This window comes from Panicum virgatum, chromosome 7N, assembly GCF_016808335.1.
Source record: "Panicum virgatum strain AP13 chromosome 7N, P.virgatum_v5, whole genome shotgun sequence".
Classification (NCBI taxonomy): domain Eukaryota; kingdom Viridiplantae; phylum Streptophyta; class Magnoliopsida; order Poales; family Poaceae; genus Panicum; species Panicum virgatum.
The window spans coordinates 41,325,539-41,341,300 of record NC_053151.1 but is presented as its reverse complement, the minus strand read 5'-3'; the positions used below and the strand labels follow the sequence as shown (position 1 = coordinate 41,341,300).

Genomic DNA, 15,762 nt, shown 5'->3' with positions numbered 1-15,762 from the left:
TGTGGTGAAAAATCTTGTGACGATGTTAAGTTTGGGTCAACCCAGAGTGGTTCTCGGTAGAGGGGTTGTAAGATATTTATGGACAGTTATATCGGGGCGATCTTTAAGGGTCTATAGCCACACGATTGCTCATGGATGAAACTCATGAACCTAAAAATATATTTTCTGAGTTTATGGACCTAAGTGACACAAATTATAAGTTTATGGACCTAAAAATGTACTTTTCATAGTTTATGAATCTAAGTGACACGAATTACAAGTTGATGAATCTAAAATGCACTTTTAGAGTTTGTGGACCTAAATGTCACACCCTTACAAATTGGTGGACCTCTGGTGCATTTTACTTTTTAAAAAAAGATCGAGTCAGATTCTAAAAAAAAGTGTTACGTCAATTAAACCAAAATACGCATCTCGCAAACTTTGTTCGCTTGTCGGCCAACCAGCCAGCAGTGTTTCTCTCTCATCAAATCAGCATCAGCAACCAACCACCAATATTTTTCTCTTATAACAAAACAACTAGGGGTGTAAATGGGTGACCCTTAGGTGTACCTCTAACCCTTTTAGTTCAAAATTTTGTACTAGTTTTCCAAATTGAGATATGATTTTAGAAAATTAGTATAAAATTTTAAACTAGAGAGGATTAGAGAGGCACATAATATAATGATTAACACCCGCTAAAAACAACAACACCAGCTACACAGAGCTTTCCGCAGCGCATTAACCTTCGGGCTGCAGATATGGCGACTGGTGCCCAGTCATTTTCCCCTCCTGTTGTAAAGTTATTTAGAATACCGCTGTTGTCAAATTCGCTTCCACAAGTTCCACTACAGTCAAGCAGATTATTGTAAATAATGAATCTACCGCAGGAACAATACATTATAAGCTAATGAGGATAATACTGTACCAAATTTTTCCGTGTATAGAAGGTGCTCTCATGGGCAACGCCTCAAATGCAACTCCATCCTGTTTAGCTCATCAGCATGGCACGTATCAACGTTTCTTTGCTGTAATTCAGCCCTGAAAATCTGGGATGAACTTGTTTAAAACGAGAATGCATGAAGAATGTGAAATAGTAGATGGTCCGGGTAATCACAGTCGTATTAAAACATATCAAGAACGGAGTCTGAGGGGGCGTTTAGTTCCCAAAAATTTTCACCTCAAAATTTATGTCTCTCTTTAGACACATGCATGGAGCACTAAATATAATTAAATAATAAAGCTAATTACACAGTTTGGATGTACACGACGAGACGAATCTTTTGAGTCTAATTAGTGCATGATTAGTCATAAGTGCTACAGTAACCCACATGTGCTAATGATGCGGTCAAAGGCCTCAAAAGATTCGTCTCGCGATTTCTAAGTGAGTTCTAAAATTAGTTTTTTAATTAATGTCCGAAAAGCTCTCCCAACATCTGGTCAAATTATTGACGTGACACAAAAACTTTTTGTCTGGGAACTAAACGGCCCCTGAATGGATCACCAGACTGATCACGGACTGCACAACGAGACGGAATCAAAGAAGCGCGCACAAGAGGTACATCGTAAGAGCATCGCAAATAAACACATACAACCATCCAATGCACCAACTCAAGCATTGACTGTGACTAAAGGACAACAGAGAACATTAACGGCAAACCAACAGGTAGTCACCCAATCGGTCGATAAAACAAGCAAAACAACTGTTTACACATGCGGATGAGGCTGGCAACAGTATCCAGCTCTTTCCCTGCTAATAGTTAAACGGGTACTCCAGCATGTCATAGCCCTAGGGCACCTTCCGTCTACAAATTCTCCTTACAGCATATAACATCAAAAGGAACAGCGGCATAGGAAGCTAGGTACAAAAGAAGCAAACGCCCTATTGCATAGCTGCTGTTCCCCATCCTAATATTTACTCCTCATCTTCATCCTGCAAGGAACAAATTAAGCAGATGTTAGCAACAATAGGCAAATACCATCAGAACTATGACACATGGATTTTATATACCTCGTTGCCATCCTGCTCATCATCATCCTCAACCTCAGACTTAGACTTGTCAGAACCTTCCGCTTCCTCTCCCTCCCCACCATCAGTCTTGGCCTTCTTGGAGCTATTGCTCTCCTGATAAAAATAAAGCAACACATCATCATTAAAATAGAAGGATAAAATGCAGGAAGTACAACATCAATTTCATGGAATTCGAGACAACAGTAATATGGTAAGTGCCTATCATTGGATGTCTAAATTACTCAACCAGCAGAAGCAACTAAGCAAGCATTCCTATTCATACACCAGCAGAGATTTTCTCACTTCTAGAAAACATTTTAAGTAGGCAGCTTCCAATGTAATTGAAAGATGACTTTCAACAAGGCTGGATAATTTCGAATTAAAATCTGAAGAACATCCAAATAGGAAATTTTGAGGTTCAAACCAAAGATTCCAGAAAAGGAACAAGTTGCAAGATTGGGTTTCCAACAAGACGATTTTCTGCTGTGATAGTGTTAGGCGGGAAGGGGAGAAGCTAGGTTTAAGCGGTCAGCATCAGGTTACCATGCCATTAGAGTCGATTCAAAGTGAAGCAGCTCTGAAGCGCAGAGAATGGCTATGACAATCCAGACACATGTATTACAAGTTTGAGACGAGTCCAAATGGAAAGGAAGGGTAACGTGACAGGGTGGAACTAGTATAAAGCACGTGTCATCATGGGAGGATACGGTGAGGGTAACTGCCCACAAGAAAACCAACTGATGCACATTGATTAGTTCCAATGCTATAGGAACTTAAATCCAGGTGCAGCAGCACTTAATGGAGCGCGCAGTCAAGGCTATAAAACTCCTGTGATGGATTTGCAAGATTGGGAGGTGACAACCCAAATGGTAAGGAAGGGAAAAGTGACCTAGAATTGTAGCATATCGCAATTGACAGGGTGGAAAGTAGCATAGAACACGTGCATGACTTGTTGCTTCATCCAACAACTCAAATTCCATCATGGGAGGTTACAATGGTGTAGGAGGGTAACCGCTGACAAGAAACCGACAACGCACATTAATTACGTCCCATGTTATTGGAGCCGAAACCAGGTGCAGCAGCACTGACTAGACTTGCCAGATTGGGCGGTGAGAACCTAAATGGGATGGAGGGGAAGTGACTGTAAACCATAACATATGACGATGGACAAGGTGGCAAAAAAACAGACATCATTCGTGTAGTCCTTGATTCATCTAAGATTCCAGGAGAGAATGATGTGGAAGGTTAACCGCTCACAAGATAAATGACAGATACCCCTTAATTAGTTACCATGCCAGTGGAGCCAAATCAAGGTGCATCAGCAATAAATAGAGTGTGCAGTCATGGCTATAAACCCCCAGTGACAGAGTGATAGCCTAAAGGGAATCAACGCGCAATAGCACTGAGTAGAGCGCTCAGTCATTGCTATAAACCTCCAGTGACAGAGTGAGGGCCAAAAAGGAAAGTGGCTCCAAAGAGTCCTAACGTATCACGATGCGCATAGTCAAGCAGCAGAGGGCAAGTGCACGAGATACCAAAGTGGCTACAGTGATACTACTCATATTCCGTCATGAAATCTAACAGTACAGGAGGTATCCACTCGCAAAATACCAGATAACAAAAACGTAGTAATATTACCTTTTTCTTGTTTGCGGGCTTGCTTGCCTTGTCTTCCTGCTGCTTCTTGCCCCCGCCATACTTCGCCTTCTCCTACACAAGTAAACATTAAACAGTTAGCACGAGAATTATTTGTCTTTCCTTTTACTGAACAGAGACACACTAACTAATATCAGAAACTATATAAGCATTGCAAGCATTCGTATACCTCATCGGACATAGAGCGCCACTTCTCCCCAGCCGCCTTGGAAACCTGCAAGCAAAGCCACCAACCAGCACAGACACATATGAGTCCCCGAAGCGAAACCCTAGCAACGAACTACACGACTAGGGTTAGAAGAAGCAGCTGACCTCCTTTACGCCCTTGAGCTCAGGGTGCTTCTCCAGGTACTGCGGCCTGAACTCAGCCCTACAAACACCACCAAGCACAAAAACCCTGAAGTAGCGCGTAGATCTGGAGACGCGGGAGGATAAGGGAGAAAGGGTAGGGCTTACAGAAACGCGAAGAAGGGGGTGAGCCCGCGCTTGGGACCGCCGGCCTTCTTGCGCTTGGCGCCGGTGGCCTTGAACCTGCATCGACGCAACAAACCACACGCGCCGTGACGCGCAGGAATCAGCCTCTACCCGCTGCAAGCCACATACGAATCGCGCACGGGGCGAGAGAGAGAGAGAGGGAGCAGGAGGTAAGAGAACTTACGAGGTGTCGGTGCCAGCCTTGGCCTTCATGGCGGCGCGCAGTTAAGGTTTGCGGAGGGCTAGGGCGCCGGTGACGGTGAGGATGGGGTTGTGGGAGCGGGGAGGAAGAAGGCTTGGTCTGGTTGGGGAAATGCGGCGATGATGATGTGAGAGGAGAGGAGGTGACTGCGTGAGAACTGAGAATGGATGGGGACTTGGGCTCTGTTGGGGAAAGTGGATCACGAGGCCCCGGTACGGCCCACTTTTGCTGCCTGCACTCTCTGTCGGCCCAGCTGCATCGTGTTCGTGTCCCAGAAACACCAAACGCACCCAAAGAAAATCCATCCTCGTTGAGTTGAGTCGTGATGATCCATGTTTTTTTAAACTGAAATTTATTCCGGTCCGTCATAAAACGCTAGCAGGTTACCGCACACTGACAATTGGTTAATAAAAATAGTTAGGCTAATTTCTAGATTCTATCATTCTAACAATTTATTAAGTAGGCTTCACAGAAATTGAGCAGCACTAGGTGAATCTGTCGTGTGACAGGAACATTTTGGTTCTCGCCGTTTGGTGCCGGCCAGAAAAACTATAAAACCATAAAATGCTGACTTCCAATTAATTGTTGCCACGGCTTCCAAGGAAAAAAAGACTTAACCGTCCTCTATCACGGATTGTAACAGTCACTCAGATACAGTATATAAACAAATCAGTACGGTGACATTGTAATTTAGCAAATTTCGGAGCCAGCAAAGAATCGATGTCCTTCAGAACTATACAATGGCAGGGGGCCATAGCAAATGCACAGCTCAGTTCTTGTTGCATTCGTATAAACATCGCTATACATTTGGACAAAAAGGGCCATCAATAGGAGCCACCTTATACCTATGATCTTGTAGGCCTAGCTATACTCTTAAACAAGCAATAGCAAAAGAATAATCAACCAATCACTCTTTGCCGTTATTCTGAAGTTCCTCTCAACTCATGTTCTGCCTTCTCCATCTGAAACTGAATGATATTCTCCTTCCACGAGCTGTTCTCCAAATACCTCTCGAAAAATGTTATCTCACCATCCAATTTTGCTGCTAGCGCCACCATGCTTCTTGTTCCATATCGTGCCTGAAACCAAGCAGAAAAATGGATAGTCTGTTTCCTAAAAGAATTACAAAAAGACACCTACATAGCTATTCAAATACCGAATGTCATTCGTATTACCTGTCCTTTTGCAGTGTCAATGAAAATAGAGCTTAACTTGTACTCCCATTCAGGTTCAACGCCGGTATCAGGCACCATAGATCTATCAGGCTTGGTTGTATCCATCATCAACTCTTCTACCATTTGTTTTAAAGAGGCTTCCAAATCATCTTTTGTTTCCAGATATTTTTTGAAACTCTGTCCTAAACACAATGCCTGCAAGGTGGGAAATGAATTCTACAAGTATGTCCAAGAATTGTTTGCCTTTGAATTATTGGAAGAAATTTAGTCTGAAACTTACTTAGAAGAGCGAGAAAGAATGGTATCCTTACGTTAACAGCTAATAATAGTAAGGAGCAGAAGAAAGGGTATTCATTAGAGTGAAATTGTGAATTTTTTGTATTAGCTCATCTCTTCTTTTCGTAGCACAAATGAGATGAACACAATGAAACTAGCATAAGTCAGTAGACAGTACTTATGAACTCTACGGTTACTAAACCAACTTAGGAAATAAACCTCTGCAAATAAATTGACCAAACTATTTACTCAATCAGCTTCAGAGAAAGCGAAAGTAACACACATAGACCAATCACTCGGCTGCAATAGATATTTCAGGTAGCACAGGGTAGAATAAACTTGCCATATGCAAAAGTCAAAACAGCAAATAGGACATAACAGCATAATTAACTAGCAATATCTCATATATTCTTGTAATTGTAAATTAAGCAGATAATCATGCACTTGTAACATCACAAAATAGCTTATAGGACTTTGTTGATAAAATAACCAAACAATTAACAAAGGGAATTCTAGAAGGAAACAATTGAATGGCAAAAACAAACCCAGCCAGCTAGCATGTCACAGGAAATTGCAAGATAAATGAGCATCCTGTGTTTCACTGCAACACACAAAATTAAGGGGCAGTTTCCATAATAAACTGATGGGGGATCAAGAGACTTGTAGCTATTGAGATTACAACCGCACCCGGACAAGCATGACGGCAATAGCTTGTGCACAGAAGAATCTCATCTCTCAAATGTTTTATAACTTCAAAAAAATAATCACATTCCTAATCATAATATCTGCAGAGAATGAATGTACGTCTTACCTTTGGCCAAGGGGAATCAATTGCACCATTTGAAAGCACATGAAGTCCAGGAGCAACTGTTTGAATGACAGGATCACCTCCAGGTCTATTAGAGATGTAAACCATGGTTCCGGAGTTCACATCAGCCAATATAAGGTTAAAACCATTGTACTGATCTGCTTCCTTTGCAATTTCTGTTGCGTACTCCAGTGGGCTGTGGCTGCTCTACATACAACATAAAGCAACTATGACGCAAGGATTCACAAATATTAAATAGGGAGAGGGGGGATGTAAGCTGAATAAATAAGGTTTACACATAGAAGGCAGCACAAAGGGGCTAATTCTAGAAATCATTTTACAAAATCGAGACTAGTTTGTTTGAGTACCAAAAACGAATGCTGAAACTTAACTGCAAACCAATTAACATTCAAGATAGAGACAGACATGCCTCTACATTTTTCTTTTGCAGATGATCTTATCTACACAGATTGACACCATGGTCGCCTACCGGCGCATAGCATCTTAGGAAGAGTTCATTCCCTTGCAGAATATGCAGAGCATGTCTCACGGTAATCTATCTTAATCCTCCATCATCATGCTATCATTTGAAATAGAAAATAATCACAAAGGTTGTGTTTAGTTGGCAAAAAATTTTGCCTTAAGTGTCACATTACACGTTTGACCGGATGTCGGAAGGGATTTTCGAACACTAATTAAAAAATAATTTCATAACTCACCTGGAAACCGCGAGACGAATCTTTTGAGACCAATTAATCAGTCATTAGTAAAAGTGAGTTACTGCACTTATGGCTAATCATGTACTAATTAGCCTCAAAAGATTTGTTTCGTCATATACATCCAAACTATGCAATTAGTTTTTTGTTTCAACTACATTTAATACTCAATCCATGTGTCCAAAGGGTGGCCCAAAAATTTTGGCAAAAAATTTTGGGGACTAAACATGCCCTTGACAAGGTCGAACCTGGAGAAACCTGACGGGGAGCTGTCCTCTGGTCTTGGCGCCGATGATCGAGTCGGGCTCCCGCACGTTGGTAAGAAAGGCGAGCTTCCCGTCCCTCGTGCACCCCATCCACGTGCCCCCGCCGAGCTCGTCCCTGCCTCCGAGGATCTCCTTGCTGTCCTCCCCCGCCGCCCACCACTGCGCCGGCTGCGTCGGCCTGCGCCAGTTTGCAGGTACGTAGGCTTAGAGAGATAGATGCATCGGACATAAGAAGCGGCGGTAGAGCTGGACGGGGCGGAGCGAAGCGGGGCGCGCACCTGGAGAGATACTCGTCGCGGTTGAAGAGCAAGAGTAGGCGATGCGCCGGGTGGCACTCCCACGCCCACGCCGCGATGCACATGGCTGAGATTGACTAGGGCTCAGGGCGGTGGCAAGGAGGGCCGAGACGGATCAGTAGCTCGCCGGAGCTGCTGTCGCCCGGTGGAGGTGGTTAGGCTCGATCAGGCCCACCACTCACCAGGGCCGACGGGCGGAGACACCGAGCTGGCTTATTTGCATAAACCCCCCTGCAAACGTGCGTATGTACGTAGCAGCACTAATCCCTTCAACTTTTTTTAATGCCTCTCATCTTGCTACAGCTGTAATATCTGTTCATACACACGGATGTCTACTCCACACACGCACACCACACACACTATTCATGTACAAACAGCCCTACAACTACACACAGATCTAACACCGTGTCCTTCTTGAGATCACCAGAATTCTCTGACTCTGTAGGCGACGGGTGCGTCGCATTTCTTTTGTGGCTCTACGCGAAAGAGATAGATATCTAAAATTATTTAGAGAACTACTTCCGGATGGAAAAACCCTGCCCGAGCCGGCGCTCCAACCCGGGGCGGTGGGCGCTGCAGCCAGCCGCCCCACCAACCGAGCTTTGGATGGATGCTATTAAGGGCCCCTTTGAGAGGGCTCTGGACGGGCGGCTCCAGCTCCGTGCTACAGTGCCGTGGCACTGTGCTGCACTGTAGCACGGAGCCGAAACGCACCGGCTTTGCCTGAGGAACCGGTGAAGCTGCTGAAGCTAGGTTTCACTAGCTCCTCCGTCTTCGCGCTACAGTGATCTACAGTGATGAAGCCGGAGCCGGGGAGAGCCCTCCCAAAGAGGCCCCATCAGCTTTGGATGGACCTTGCACTCCAAATCATTGGCTCGAATTTTAGCGGGCTGTCGTAATCGTACTCTAGCAAGTGCACGGCTTAGATTGTGTCCGGCAGACTTGCACCCACCGCCGGTGCACCTCCACGCTCCAGCTAGCTCTCCCATGGCAGCACGAGACCGTGGGCCCGGCAAGGCCAAAACCGCCGCTGGCGCTGCTCGGTCTCGCCGGCCTGAGCATCGCAGCTGTACAAAAGCCTCTGGGAGACACCTAGTACCGGTTTTTGAATTGGGGAAGGATGGATTGTGCTACGTCGGTCTGGCTTGTGGCTCGGCGGGCCAGCTGGGAAGAGAGGCGTAGGCGTTATCCTGGCTGGAGCTAGGAGGTCTGAGGGCGTAGTGTAGTTTGCAGGCCGTTGCTTAATTATATGTTGGCCTTCTTTAGTTGCATAAGTAAAATTTTTGAAATGGAATCTTTACACATTTGAAATATTAAATATAAATTAATTATAAAATTAATTACAGAACTTGTCTGTAAACTACAGAGACGAATCTAATGAGTCTAATTAATCCATCATTAGAGTATGTGTACTGTAACAATTTAGTGTCTAATCATATCCTAATTAGGTTCATTAAATTCGTCTCGCAATTTACAAGTAAACTATGCAATTTATTTTTTATTTTGTCTAGATTTAATACTTCATGCATGTAAGATTCTCTTTTGATATGATAGATTTGAAATTTTGAATTTTGCATCTAAGGGTGTATTTAGTTCACTTTGCATTTTGCGTTTTTGCAATGGAATCTTCAATATTTGAAGTATTAAATGTAGATTAATCACAAAACTAATATCTTGTCTGTAAACAATGAGGCGAATCTAATGAGCCTAACTAGAGGATCATCAGAGCATGTTACTATAGCATTACTGTAGCAATTAAGTGTCTAATCATGCCATAATTAGCCTCATTAGATTCGTCTCGCGATTTACAGTCCATTTATGTAATGCAATTTATTTTTTGACTACATTTAGTACACCATGCAAGCGATTTACAAAAATTTTACGTTTTGCCTTTTGGGATTTAAACACGGCCTAAACAAGGGCGTTGTGTGTGCGCAGCAATGGGCTACAGCTCTGTGTTGACCGTCGAGATGGCGAGCTGGATGCCGAGTGTTGATTTGGACATAGAGCCCGGATCGTCGCCCACGCGCGCAGAGTGTTCGACAAAATGCCTTGGTGCGTGGTCAGCGGTAGTTCAAGGCTAAAAAGAGCACAAAATTTATTCAAGAAGGTGTCAGATTTGATTATTGGGGGTCATAATGATCCCGTATTACAAATGGAGGCCCTGCCATGGAACACAAGCAGTTCATAAAGGTACAAATCATAGATGTCTGGAAGTGCATACAAATCATCTTCTATTGTTAGGAGATGAGCAAATAGTTGCCCTCTTGTCAATTTGGTTTTTTTTTGTTGTCTTTTTGGCTTTGAACGGGTAGTTTGCTTTTCTGAATTTAACCAAGTTGTATGTTTTCAGGGTCTCAATGAAATAGTTTCCAAATGCAATGCTTTTGCTATTGATGATTGCAGTGAAGCAATACATATGAAAACTCCTATGGCCATCAAGGAAAGTAAGCTTGATTCAAGTTTTCAAGGAAATCTAACAAGTTACCTTTGGTAAGTTCACCCCATACAAACGTCTTTCTAGATTTATAGTATGAGCTACTTTTTCCTGCTGTACAAATCACAGTACTACAAGCATAGGTGTGCTGTTCATTTTCTGGTGTTCTCTGCCAGTACCGTATTAGCTAAAATAGAACACCTAGAATGATGCTCCGCGTTCTTGAGTGTCTCACTCTCCTGTTAGCTTGTAAAGAACTTCACATCTCTGACAATGCTACGTGAGGTATTTAACAGTTTTAGTCACATTCAACACAAAGCACTTGATTTCCATATCATGAATGGAATTAGGGTGGTTGCCATTTTTCATTTGAAAACACCAGCTGGCATAGCGGCATGTGATTTTCCAGAATTTATTGTAGAGCAAGAGCTATGGGTACAAACAGGGTACATTAGGGCCCAAAAATCAGACAAAATCCCACGAGGGGGAAAAGGAATCCTACTCTCCATTATGATTCGATCTACTGCTAAACTTTCTGCTCCTACTAGGCACCAGGTGCAGACTTCCTCCTAGATTTATTCCAGAAGCGTCGGTGTCAAGGATTTCTTGTGCTGAAAAGCCCATGGCCATGCATTGCACTCTTTTCATAACGAGGAGACTAGGATCAAAAGGAAAGGATCGCATCGTAAGGCAGTAAGATGTACCCACCGTCGTTTCCGTGTGTTGTCACCACTCCTGTAGCAACTAACAACTCATGGCTGCCCATTGTTCCATTAACACATGTTCACCACTCCACGACATCCCTGATGCTATGTCTATACAAAAAGCAAAATCTAACTCTAACCATGGCATCCGAACAGGGCCATTGTAGGGAGAGGTGAAGTGCCGCCTCAAGGGTAGCTCGACATAGTGGGCAATTTTTTGGGGTCAGCCATCCACGAGGTGCCAGTCTGTCAGACATCCAGAGGCATTTCTGAATGGGCAATCACGCAAAAAATTTCCATTTTGGTGAGGCCCAACTTTTCCAAACCAACGGTTCCATTGCACCTAGAGAATTGTGCTAGGGCGGTTCCAAATTTCAGTCTTCAACTCGCATACATGAGAGCATATAAAATGAAGGTGCTTAGAATAATGCTTAGATAAGAAAACCTATTTTCGCCATGTCATATGCACTAGGTGCTTATATGGTGGATAAGATGTTGTCAAGGTAGTTAAGCCTGTTTGAAGCATTTGCATTGGGATGATTAACTTAGATGCTTAATGATACAGTAGCATTATCTTTTTCTTAAGCACTCAATGCCTAAGCACCCTGCACTGTACATGCCCTGTTTCTCCTGTGTGTCTGTCGCTGGTGCTTATGATCCAACTACTCAAACACTAGGAATTTACTGTGACTCCTGGACAAGAGAACTTTGCAAGTGCGAATCTTGTAGTTCTATTCTTCTCTCCAGACCAGTGTAACTTATTGCTCTTGCTGTGTTCCATCATGGCAGCTGTTGTATTGCTTCGCTGATCACTTTCCCCTGAGATTGTAAATACACAATGCTCCCGGTTATCATGCTAAATGCTCACTTGTTACATATATTTTGTACTAGGCATCATGCAAACTTGAAGAAGCCGCAAAAGGGCCTCAGGCTCGTCCCGTTCCATCTATACCTTTTTGTTTGCGGTCTTTCGACGGGGTTGCGTCACTGCCGCAAGACTGCCCAGGCTGCCTGGCTGCAAGTTTGCTACTACTGCTCATCGCCCCCAGCAAAGACATGCAGAAGCTGTGAAGCAAGAGGACAAAGCCGATCCACCTCTCGCTCATCACGCCGTTTGGCCTCTCACCATGCCAGGCTTCGAGAGTCCAGTGGCCGGTGAGTGACATTTCATTTGTACTCTCTCCTCGGGCTCTCTTTCCCCACTACACAGATGACATGCGCATTGTCATGCTTGTGCAGGTGTACACCTCCAGGTTTTATGAAGAAATACGCCTCCAGGTTTTCGCGTGAGACTGAGCATGCATTCGTCCAGGCAGGCAGAAGAAAACAGGAGGCCCTCGAGTGGAGATTGGATTGTCTGGGAGTGAACAGTGAAAGTGGGCTCGAGAAGAACAAAGTAAGTAATAAAAAATGACTCTTTAGAGCGACTCCAAGAGATTCTCTATATTTTTCTTCATAGTTAGAAATAAAAATGTTAACTGAAAAATACCCTCAAACAGTTTCTCTAAATGGTTATCCAAATATAGCCATCCTCCATTTCACATTTCTTGCTAGCCAAAAATAGATAACGAATATAGCTTTTTAGATTGTACACAAAATATAGAAAATCTGTTGGAGAGTAAAAGCATATAAAAAGCGATGTTTATGGAGAAAGCTCTCCAAATGTTAATTTAGAGAATGAAATTTATAAAGACTCTTGGAGATGTTTTTATTGTCTTTTCTCTCTGATGATCTTGATCTACGAGGACCCTCTCCCTCTCTCTTTTATCTTAAACATCCATGAAAACCGCTGAGTTTGTTGCCGTGCCATCGTGGCAAATGGGAATGCGCCGAGATAACCCGGAAAAGGCACCAGAGCGCTGCGTGACCGCGTGAGTACTGCACGCCTATGAGTCTGCGGGGTTTGTTCTGACGTGCTCACGGTCGCGGCTGCTTGGCTGCTCGGCGCCTCGGCGGTGTGGCTGCGTGACCTGCAGGATCGATACACATCCTGCAGATGTGCTGCACATTTGTCGAGGGGGCACGACACCAGTTCATTGCCGTGTCGCAGGATTTGCATTTCGCAAGCCTCCAAATGCCAACTGGTGTGGAGGCATTACTGTTCCACGTCAAGCCCACCTCCCAATTTGTCCTTCCTCTCCCCGCCGGCCCTCAGAAACAACCCGACGCGATCGAATTCTGCCTCCTCCGCTCGCCGCCGCCGAACGCAATTGCAAGGCGGCGGCGTCCCCTTCCTTCCATTTTTGACAGCAGTAGCAATTAGCGATTCCTCAGTCAATCTCTCTCCAGTCTCCATCCTGCCCCCACGGGGCCCTCTCCCCATGGACATGGACGCCGCCGTCTCCACCCTCACCGCGCTCTCCGTCTTCGCCAGCACCGTCGAACACGGTCGGCGCCCGCCTCCGCCACCGCTCTTTCGATCCTTTCCCTCCCGGCGCACTGACTGACGCGTTTTTTTTCCCCTTTCCCTCTCCCCGCAGCTTCCTTCAGGAGCGTGCACGGGTACAGGGTGGTCGGGAGGAAAGATGGGAAGTGGTTGCGGTGGGTGGAGCGGCAGTTCGTCCTCTCCCTCTCCGTCCCGCCGTGCCGCGAGGTCGCCGTCCCCGCCGCCTCGCCGCGGATACTGCTGGCGGGGTGGCACGGCTGGCCGTTGTTCCGCGAGGGGCAGACCGTGGGTACCTGGCGTTGCATTGTGGCATTCGATTCTGTCGCCGCCGTCGCTCCGTCCTCCCCGCCGCCGCCCGTGCTCTCCCCCTTAGTGTATGGATTATCATATCACATGAGCTCGAAACTGATGGCCAAAAGCTTCGATTTTTTGGGTTTCCAAACCGGTTTTGTTTTCGAAGTTGAACTGATGATTGATTCTGAAATCCTCGATACCTTTTCCTTTCAGGAATCCACAGCTGGAGTGTCTACCCAATCTGTACAGAGATTTGCAAAAGGTATTTCGGTTTCAGAAGGTGGAAAAGGTTCCACTGATGGTTCGCCGTAATGCAAAAGAGCAACCAATTCGTGAGCAGGAGAAAACTTCTGATGAAGCTGATTCATCGGGGTCTGAATCTGATGGGGATCCTCAATCTGATAAAGGTGATTGTTTATATTCCTTTATTTGGAAATTTGTTTGTAACCAGTCCTAAATTTATCTAGAAAAAACGCTATCTAACTGTTGACAGTTTTCTTGGCAAATTCTGTCAGATTTGCAATATTCTAGCATCATGATAAAAATGATCCAGCAGTGAAATAGAATGTTCGAAGTAGGCGATATAAAAATCTGTCGTATTTACAATGCTCCAGTCTAAAAAAATGTTCAAGCTGTGAAATAAAATGTTCCAAGTAGGCAATATAAAATGTTCCAATCATTTACCTTTTCTATCGTTAGTGATGAATCCAAACTGTTGAAATTTAATCCGATGGTTAGAAAGGTGGCAGATTTTACTCATGGAACCTATCCGCAGATAAATAGATAGCCCCCTTTCTTTACTGTGTCAGACCCTGCACCCCACATCAGATTCTAAAGCCTTTGTGATTTCAAGCCGTGTGTTTATGACAATCGTCAGATTTCAAGTCAATTTTGTCAAATTCCAAGCCATATTTGGCATATATTAGACTCTGACAGTTCTGTTGTATTCCAATTCATATTTGGTGTATGCAATTTCTCTTTGCCATATTGGGCACTCGCACCAAGTCCACTGAAATGCTACTGATCAATTCATATTTGGTGTATGCAATTTCTCTTTCTAGCAACTGCAGTTTGTGCCAGTGTTTAATTTTTTTAAATGCTACTGATCAATTCACACATTCCTTTTGGGGTTACTTTTGTTCCTAGCATTTTCTTTTTTGAGGGAAACTTTTTGCTAACTTTGAATTTCCCACGTAGAATTAACAAAAATGAAGCATCTTGCATGTATTGATCTAGAATAGTTTGGATTACTAGCTGTGACAAATGGCATGATCAGTCAATGGATTTTCTGTTTATTGACCTGACTAGATTAGCAATTGCTAAAACAGCCACCCTGTGTTGTATAACTTGATAGTTTGGGGGAAGAGGTAGGTGGTGGGTTGACACTCACGGCCACTGGAGACTTGCCAGGTTAGCTGTCCTTCAGAGGAATTTAGCATTGTTGTTAGTTTGAAAGTGGTTTCAGTTTTTTTAGTCCGATGTATCCTCCTGATACGGACAGGAAAAAATCCTGACATGTAGAGGAGATTCAGGATTCCTAGTTGATTCATTTTATTTGATTGGCCTAACATTACAGTTAATTAACGAAGCATTGAATCGATAAAAAGGTCACCTTAATTGTAAATGTGCCCTCCCAAGTGGTATGGCAGTGAGTGGCAACACCTGTCAGTGAGAAAAAAACAATTTAGCTGGCTACATATACTAGTTGGAATCTATGTAAAGAGCAGAACAGCCAGGGTTTTTTTTATAAGCAAGAATTTAACCTGGTTAGGGGATCTTTTGTACAAGAATTTTCCTTCTCATTGAAAGTTGGTGCGCCTGTCAATTTGCTCAAAAACAAGAAAATGGACAAAGAGTTTTCTGGATGATTAAGAAGGACATCAATTTGTTGCAGCCTACGTTACCCCGATACTCCAGAGGAGGTGCGAATTACGTATCCGATACGTATCGGATACCGATACGCGGCGGATACGCGACGGATACGTATCGGAGAAGTATCCGTAAAAAAATAAATGAAACATAAATCGGATACTTATTTGGGTACGTATCGGATACTCTATTGAACGTATCGCAGAGAGAGAGCAG

The 15,762-nt window shown here is 44.1% G+C and overlaps 3 protein-coding genes across 4 annotated transcripts in view; 1 reads left to right on the top strand and 2 right to left on the bottom strand.

Annotated features, from left to right (window-relative positions):
- Positions 1-1,605: 1,605 nt before the first annotated feature.
- LOC120682545 (DNA-binding protein MNB1B-like) lies at positions 1,606-4,559 on the bottom strand. The gene is made up of 7 exons (XM_039964501.1): positions 4,302-4,559; positions 4,100-4,174; positions 3,956-4,013; positions 3,813-3,857; positions 3,626-3,697; positions 1,988-2,101; positions 1,606-1,909 (listed from the first exon to the last, which is right to left on the bottom strand). The coding sequence occupies exons 1-7, from the start codon at positions 4,328-4,330 to the stop codon at positions 1,892-1,894; spliced, it is 411 nt and encodes a 136-aa protein (XP_039820435.1). The 5' UTR covers positions 4,331-4,559; the 3' UTR covers positions 1,606-1,891.
- A 394-nt stretch (positions 4,560-4,953) lies between these two features.
- Positions 4,954-8,071, bottom strand: LOC120683065 (transport and Golgi organization 2 homolog). Its single transcript, XM_039965082.1, has 5 exons — positions 7,839-8,071; positions 7,543-7,738; positions 6,582-6,785; positions 5,495-5,689; positions 4,954-5,398 (listed from the first exon to the last, which is right to left on the bottom strand). The coding sequence occupies exons 1-5, from the start codon at positions 7,919-7,921 to the stop codon at positions 5,240-5,242; spliced, it is 837 nt and encodes a 278-aa protein (XP_039821016.1). The 5' UTR covers positions 7,922-8,071; the 3' UTR covers positions 4,954-5,239.
- Positions 8,072-13,028: 4,957 nt separating this feature from the next.
- Positions 13,029-15,762, top strand: part of LOC120683040 (protein RKD5-like) — a 29,519-nt gene continuing 26,785 nt past the window's right edge. The window contains exons 1-3 of one of the 2 annotated variants that reach the window (XM_039965052.1): positions 13,029-13,385; positions 13,478-13,757; positions 13,891-14,084. In XM_039965052.1, coding sequence (XP_039820986.1) covers positions 13,319-13,385; positions 13,478-13,757; positions 13,891-14,084 — 541 coding nt within the window. In that variant the 5' untranslated portion in view covers positions 13,029-13,318. The remainder of the gene's footprint in view (positions 13,386-13,477; positions 13,758-13,890; positions 14,085-15,762) is intronic. The other variant, XM_039965050.1, reaches the window with a different exon arrangement.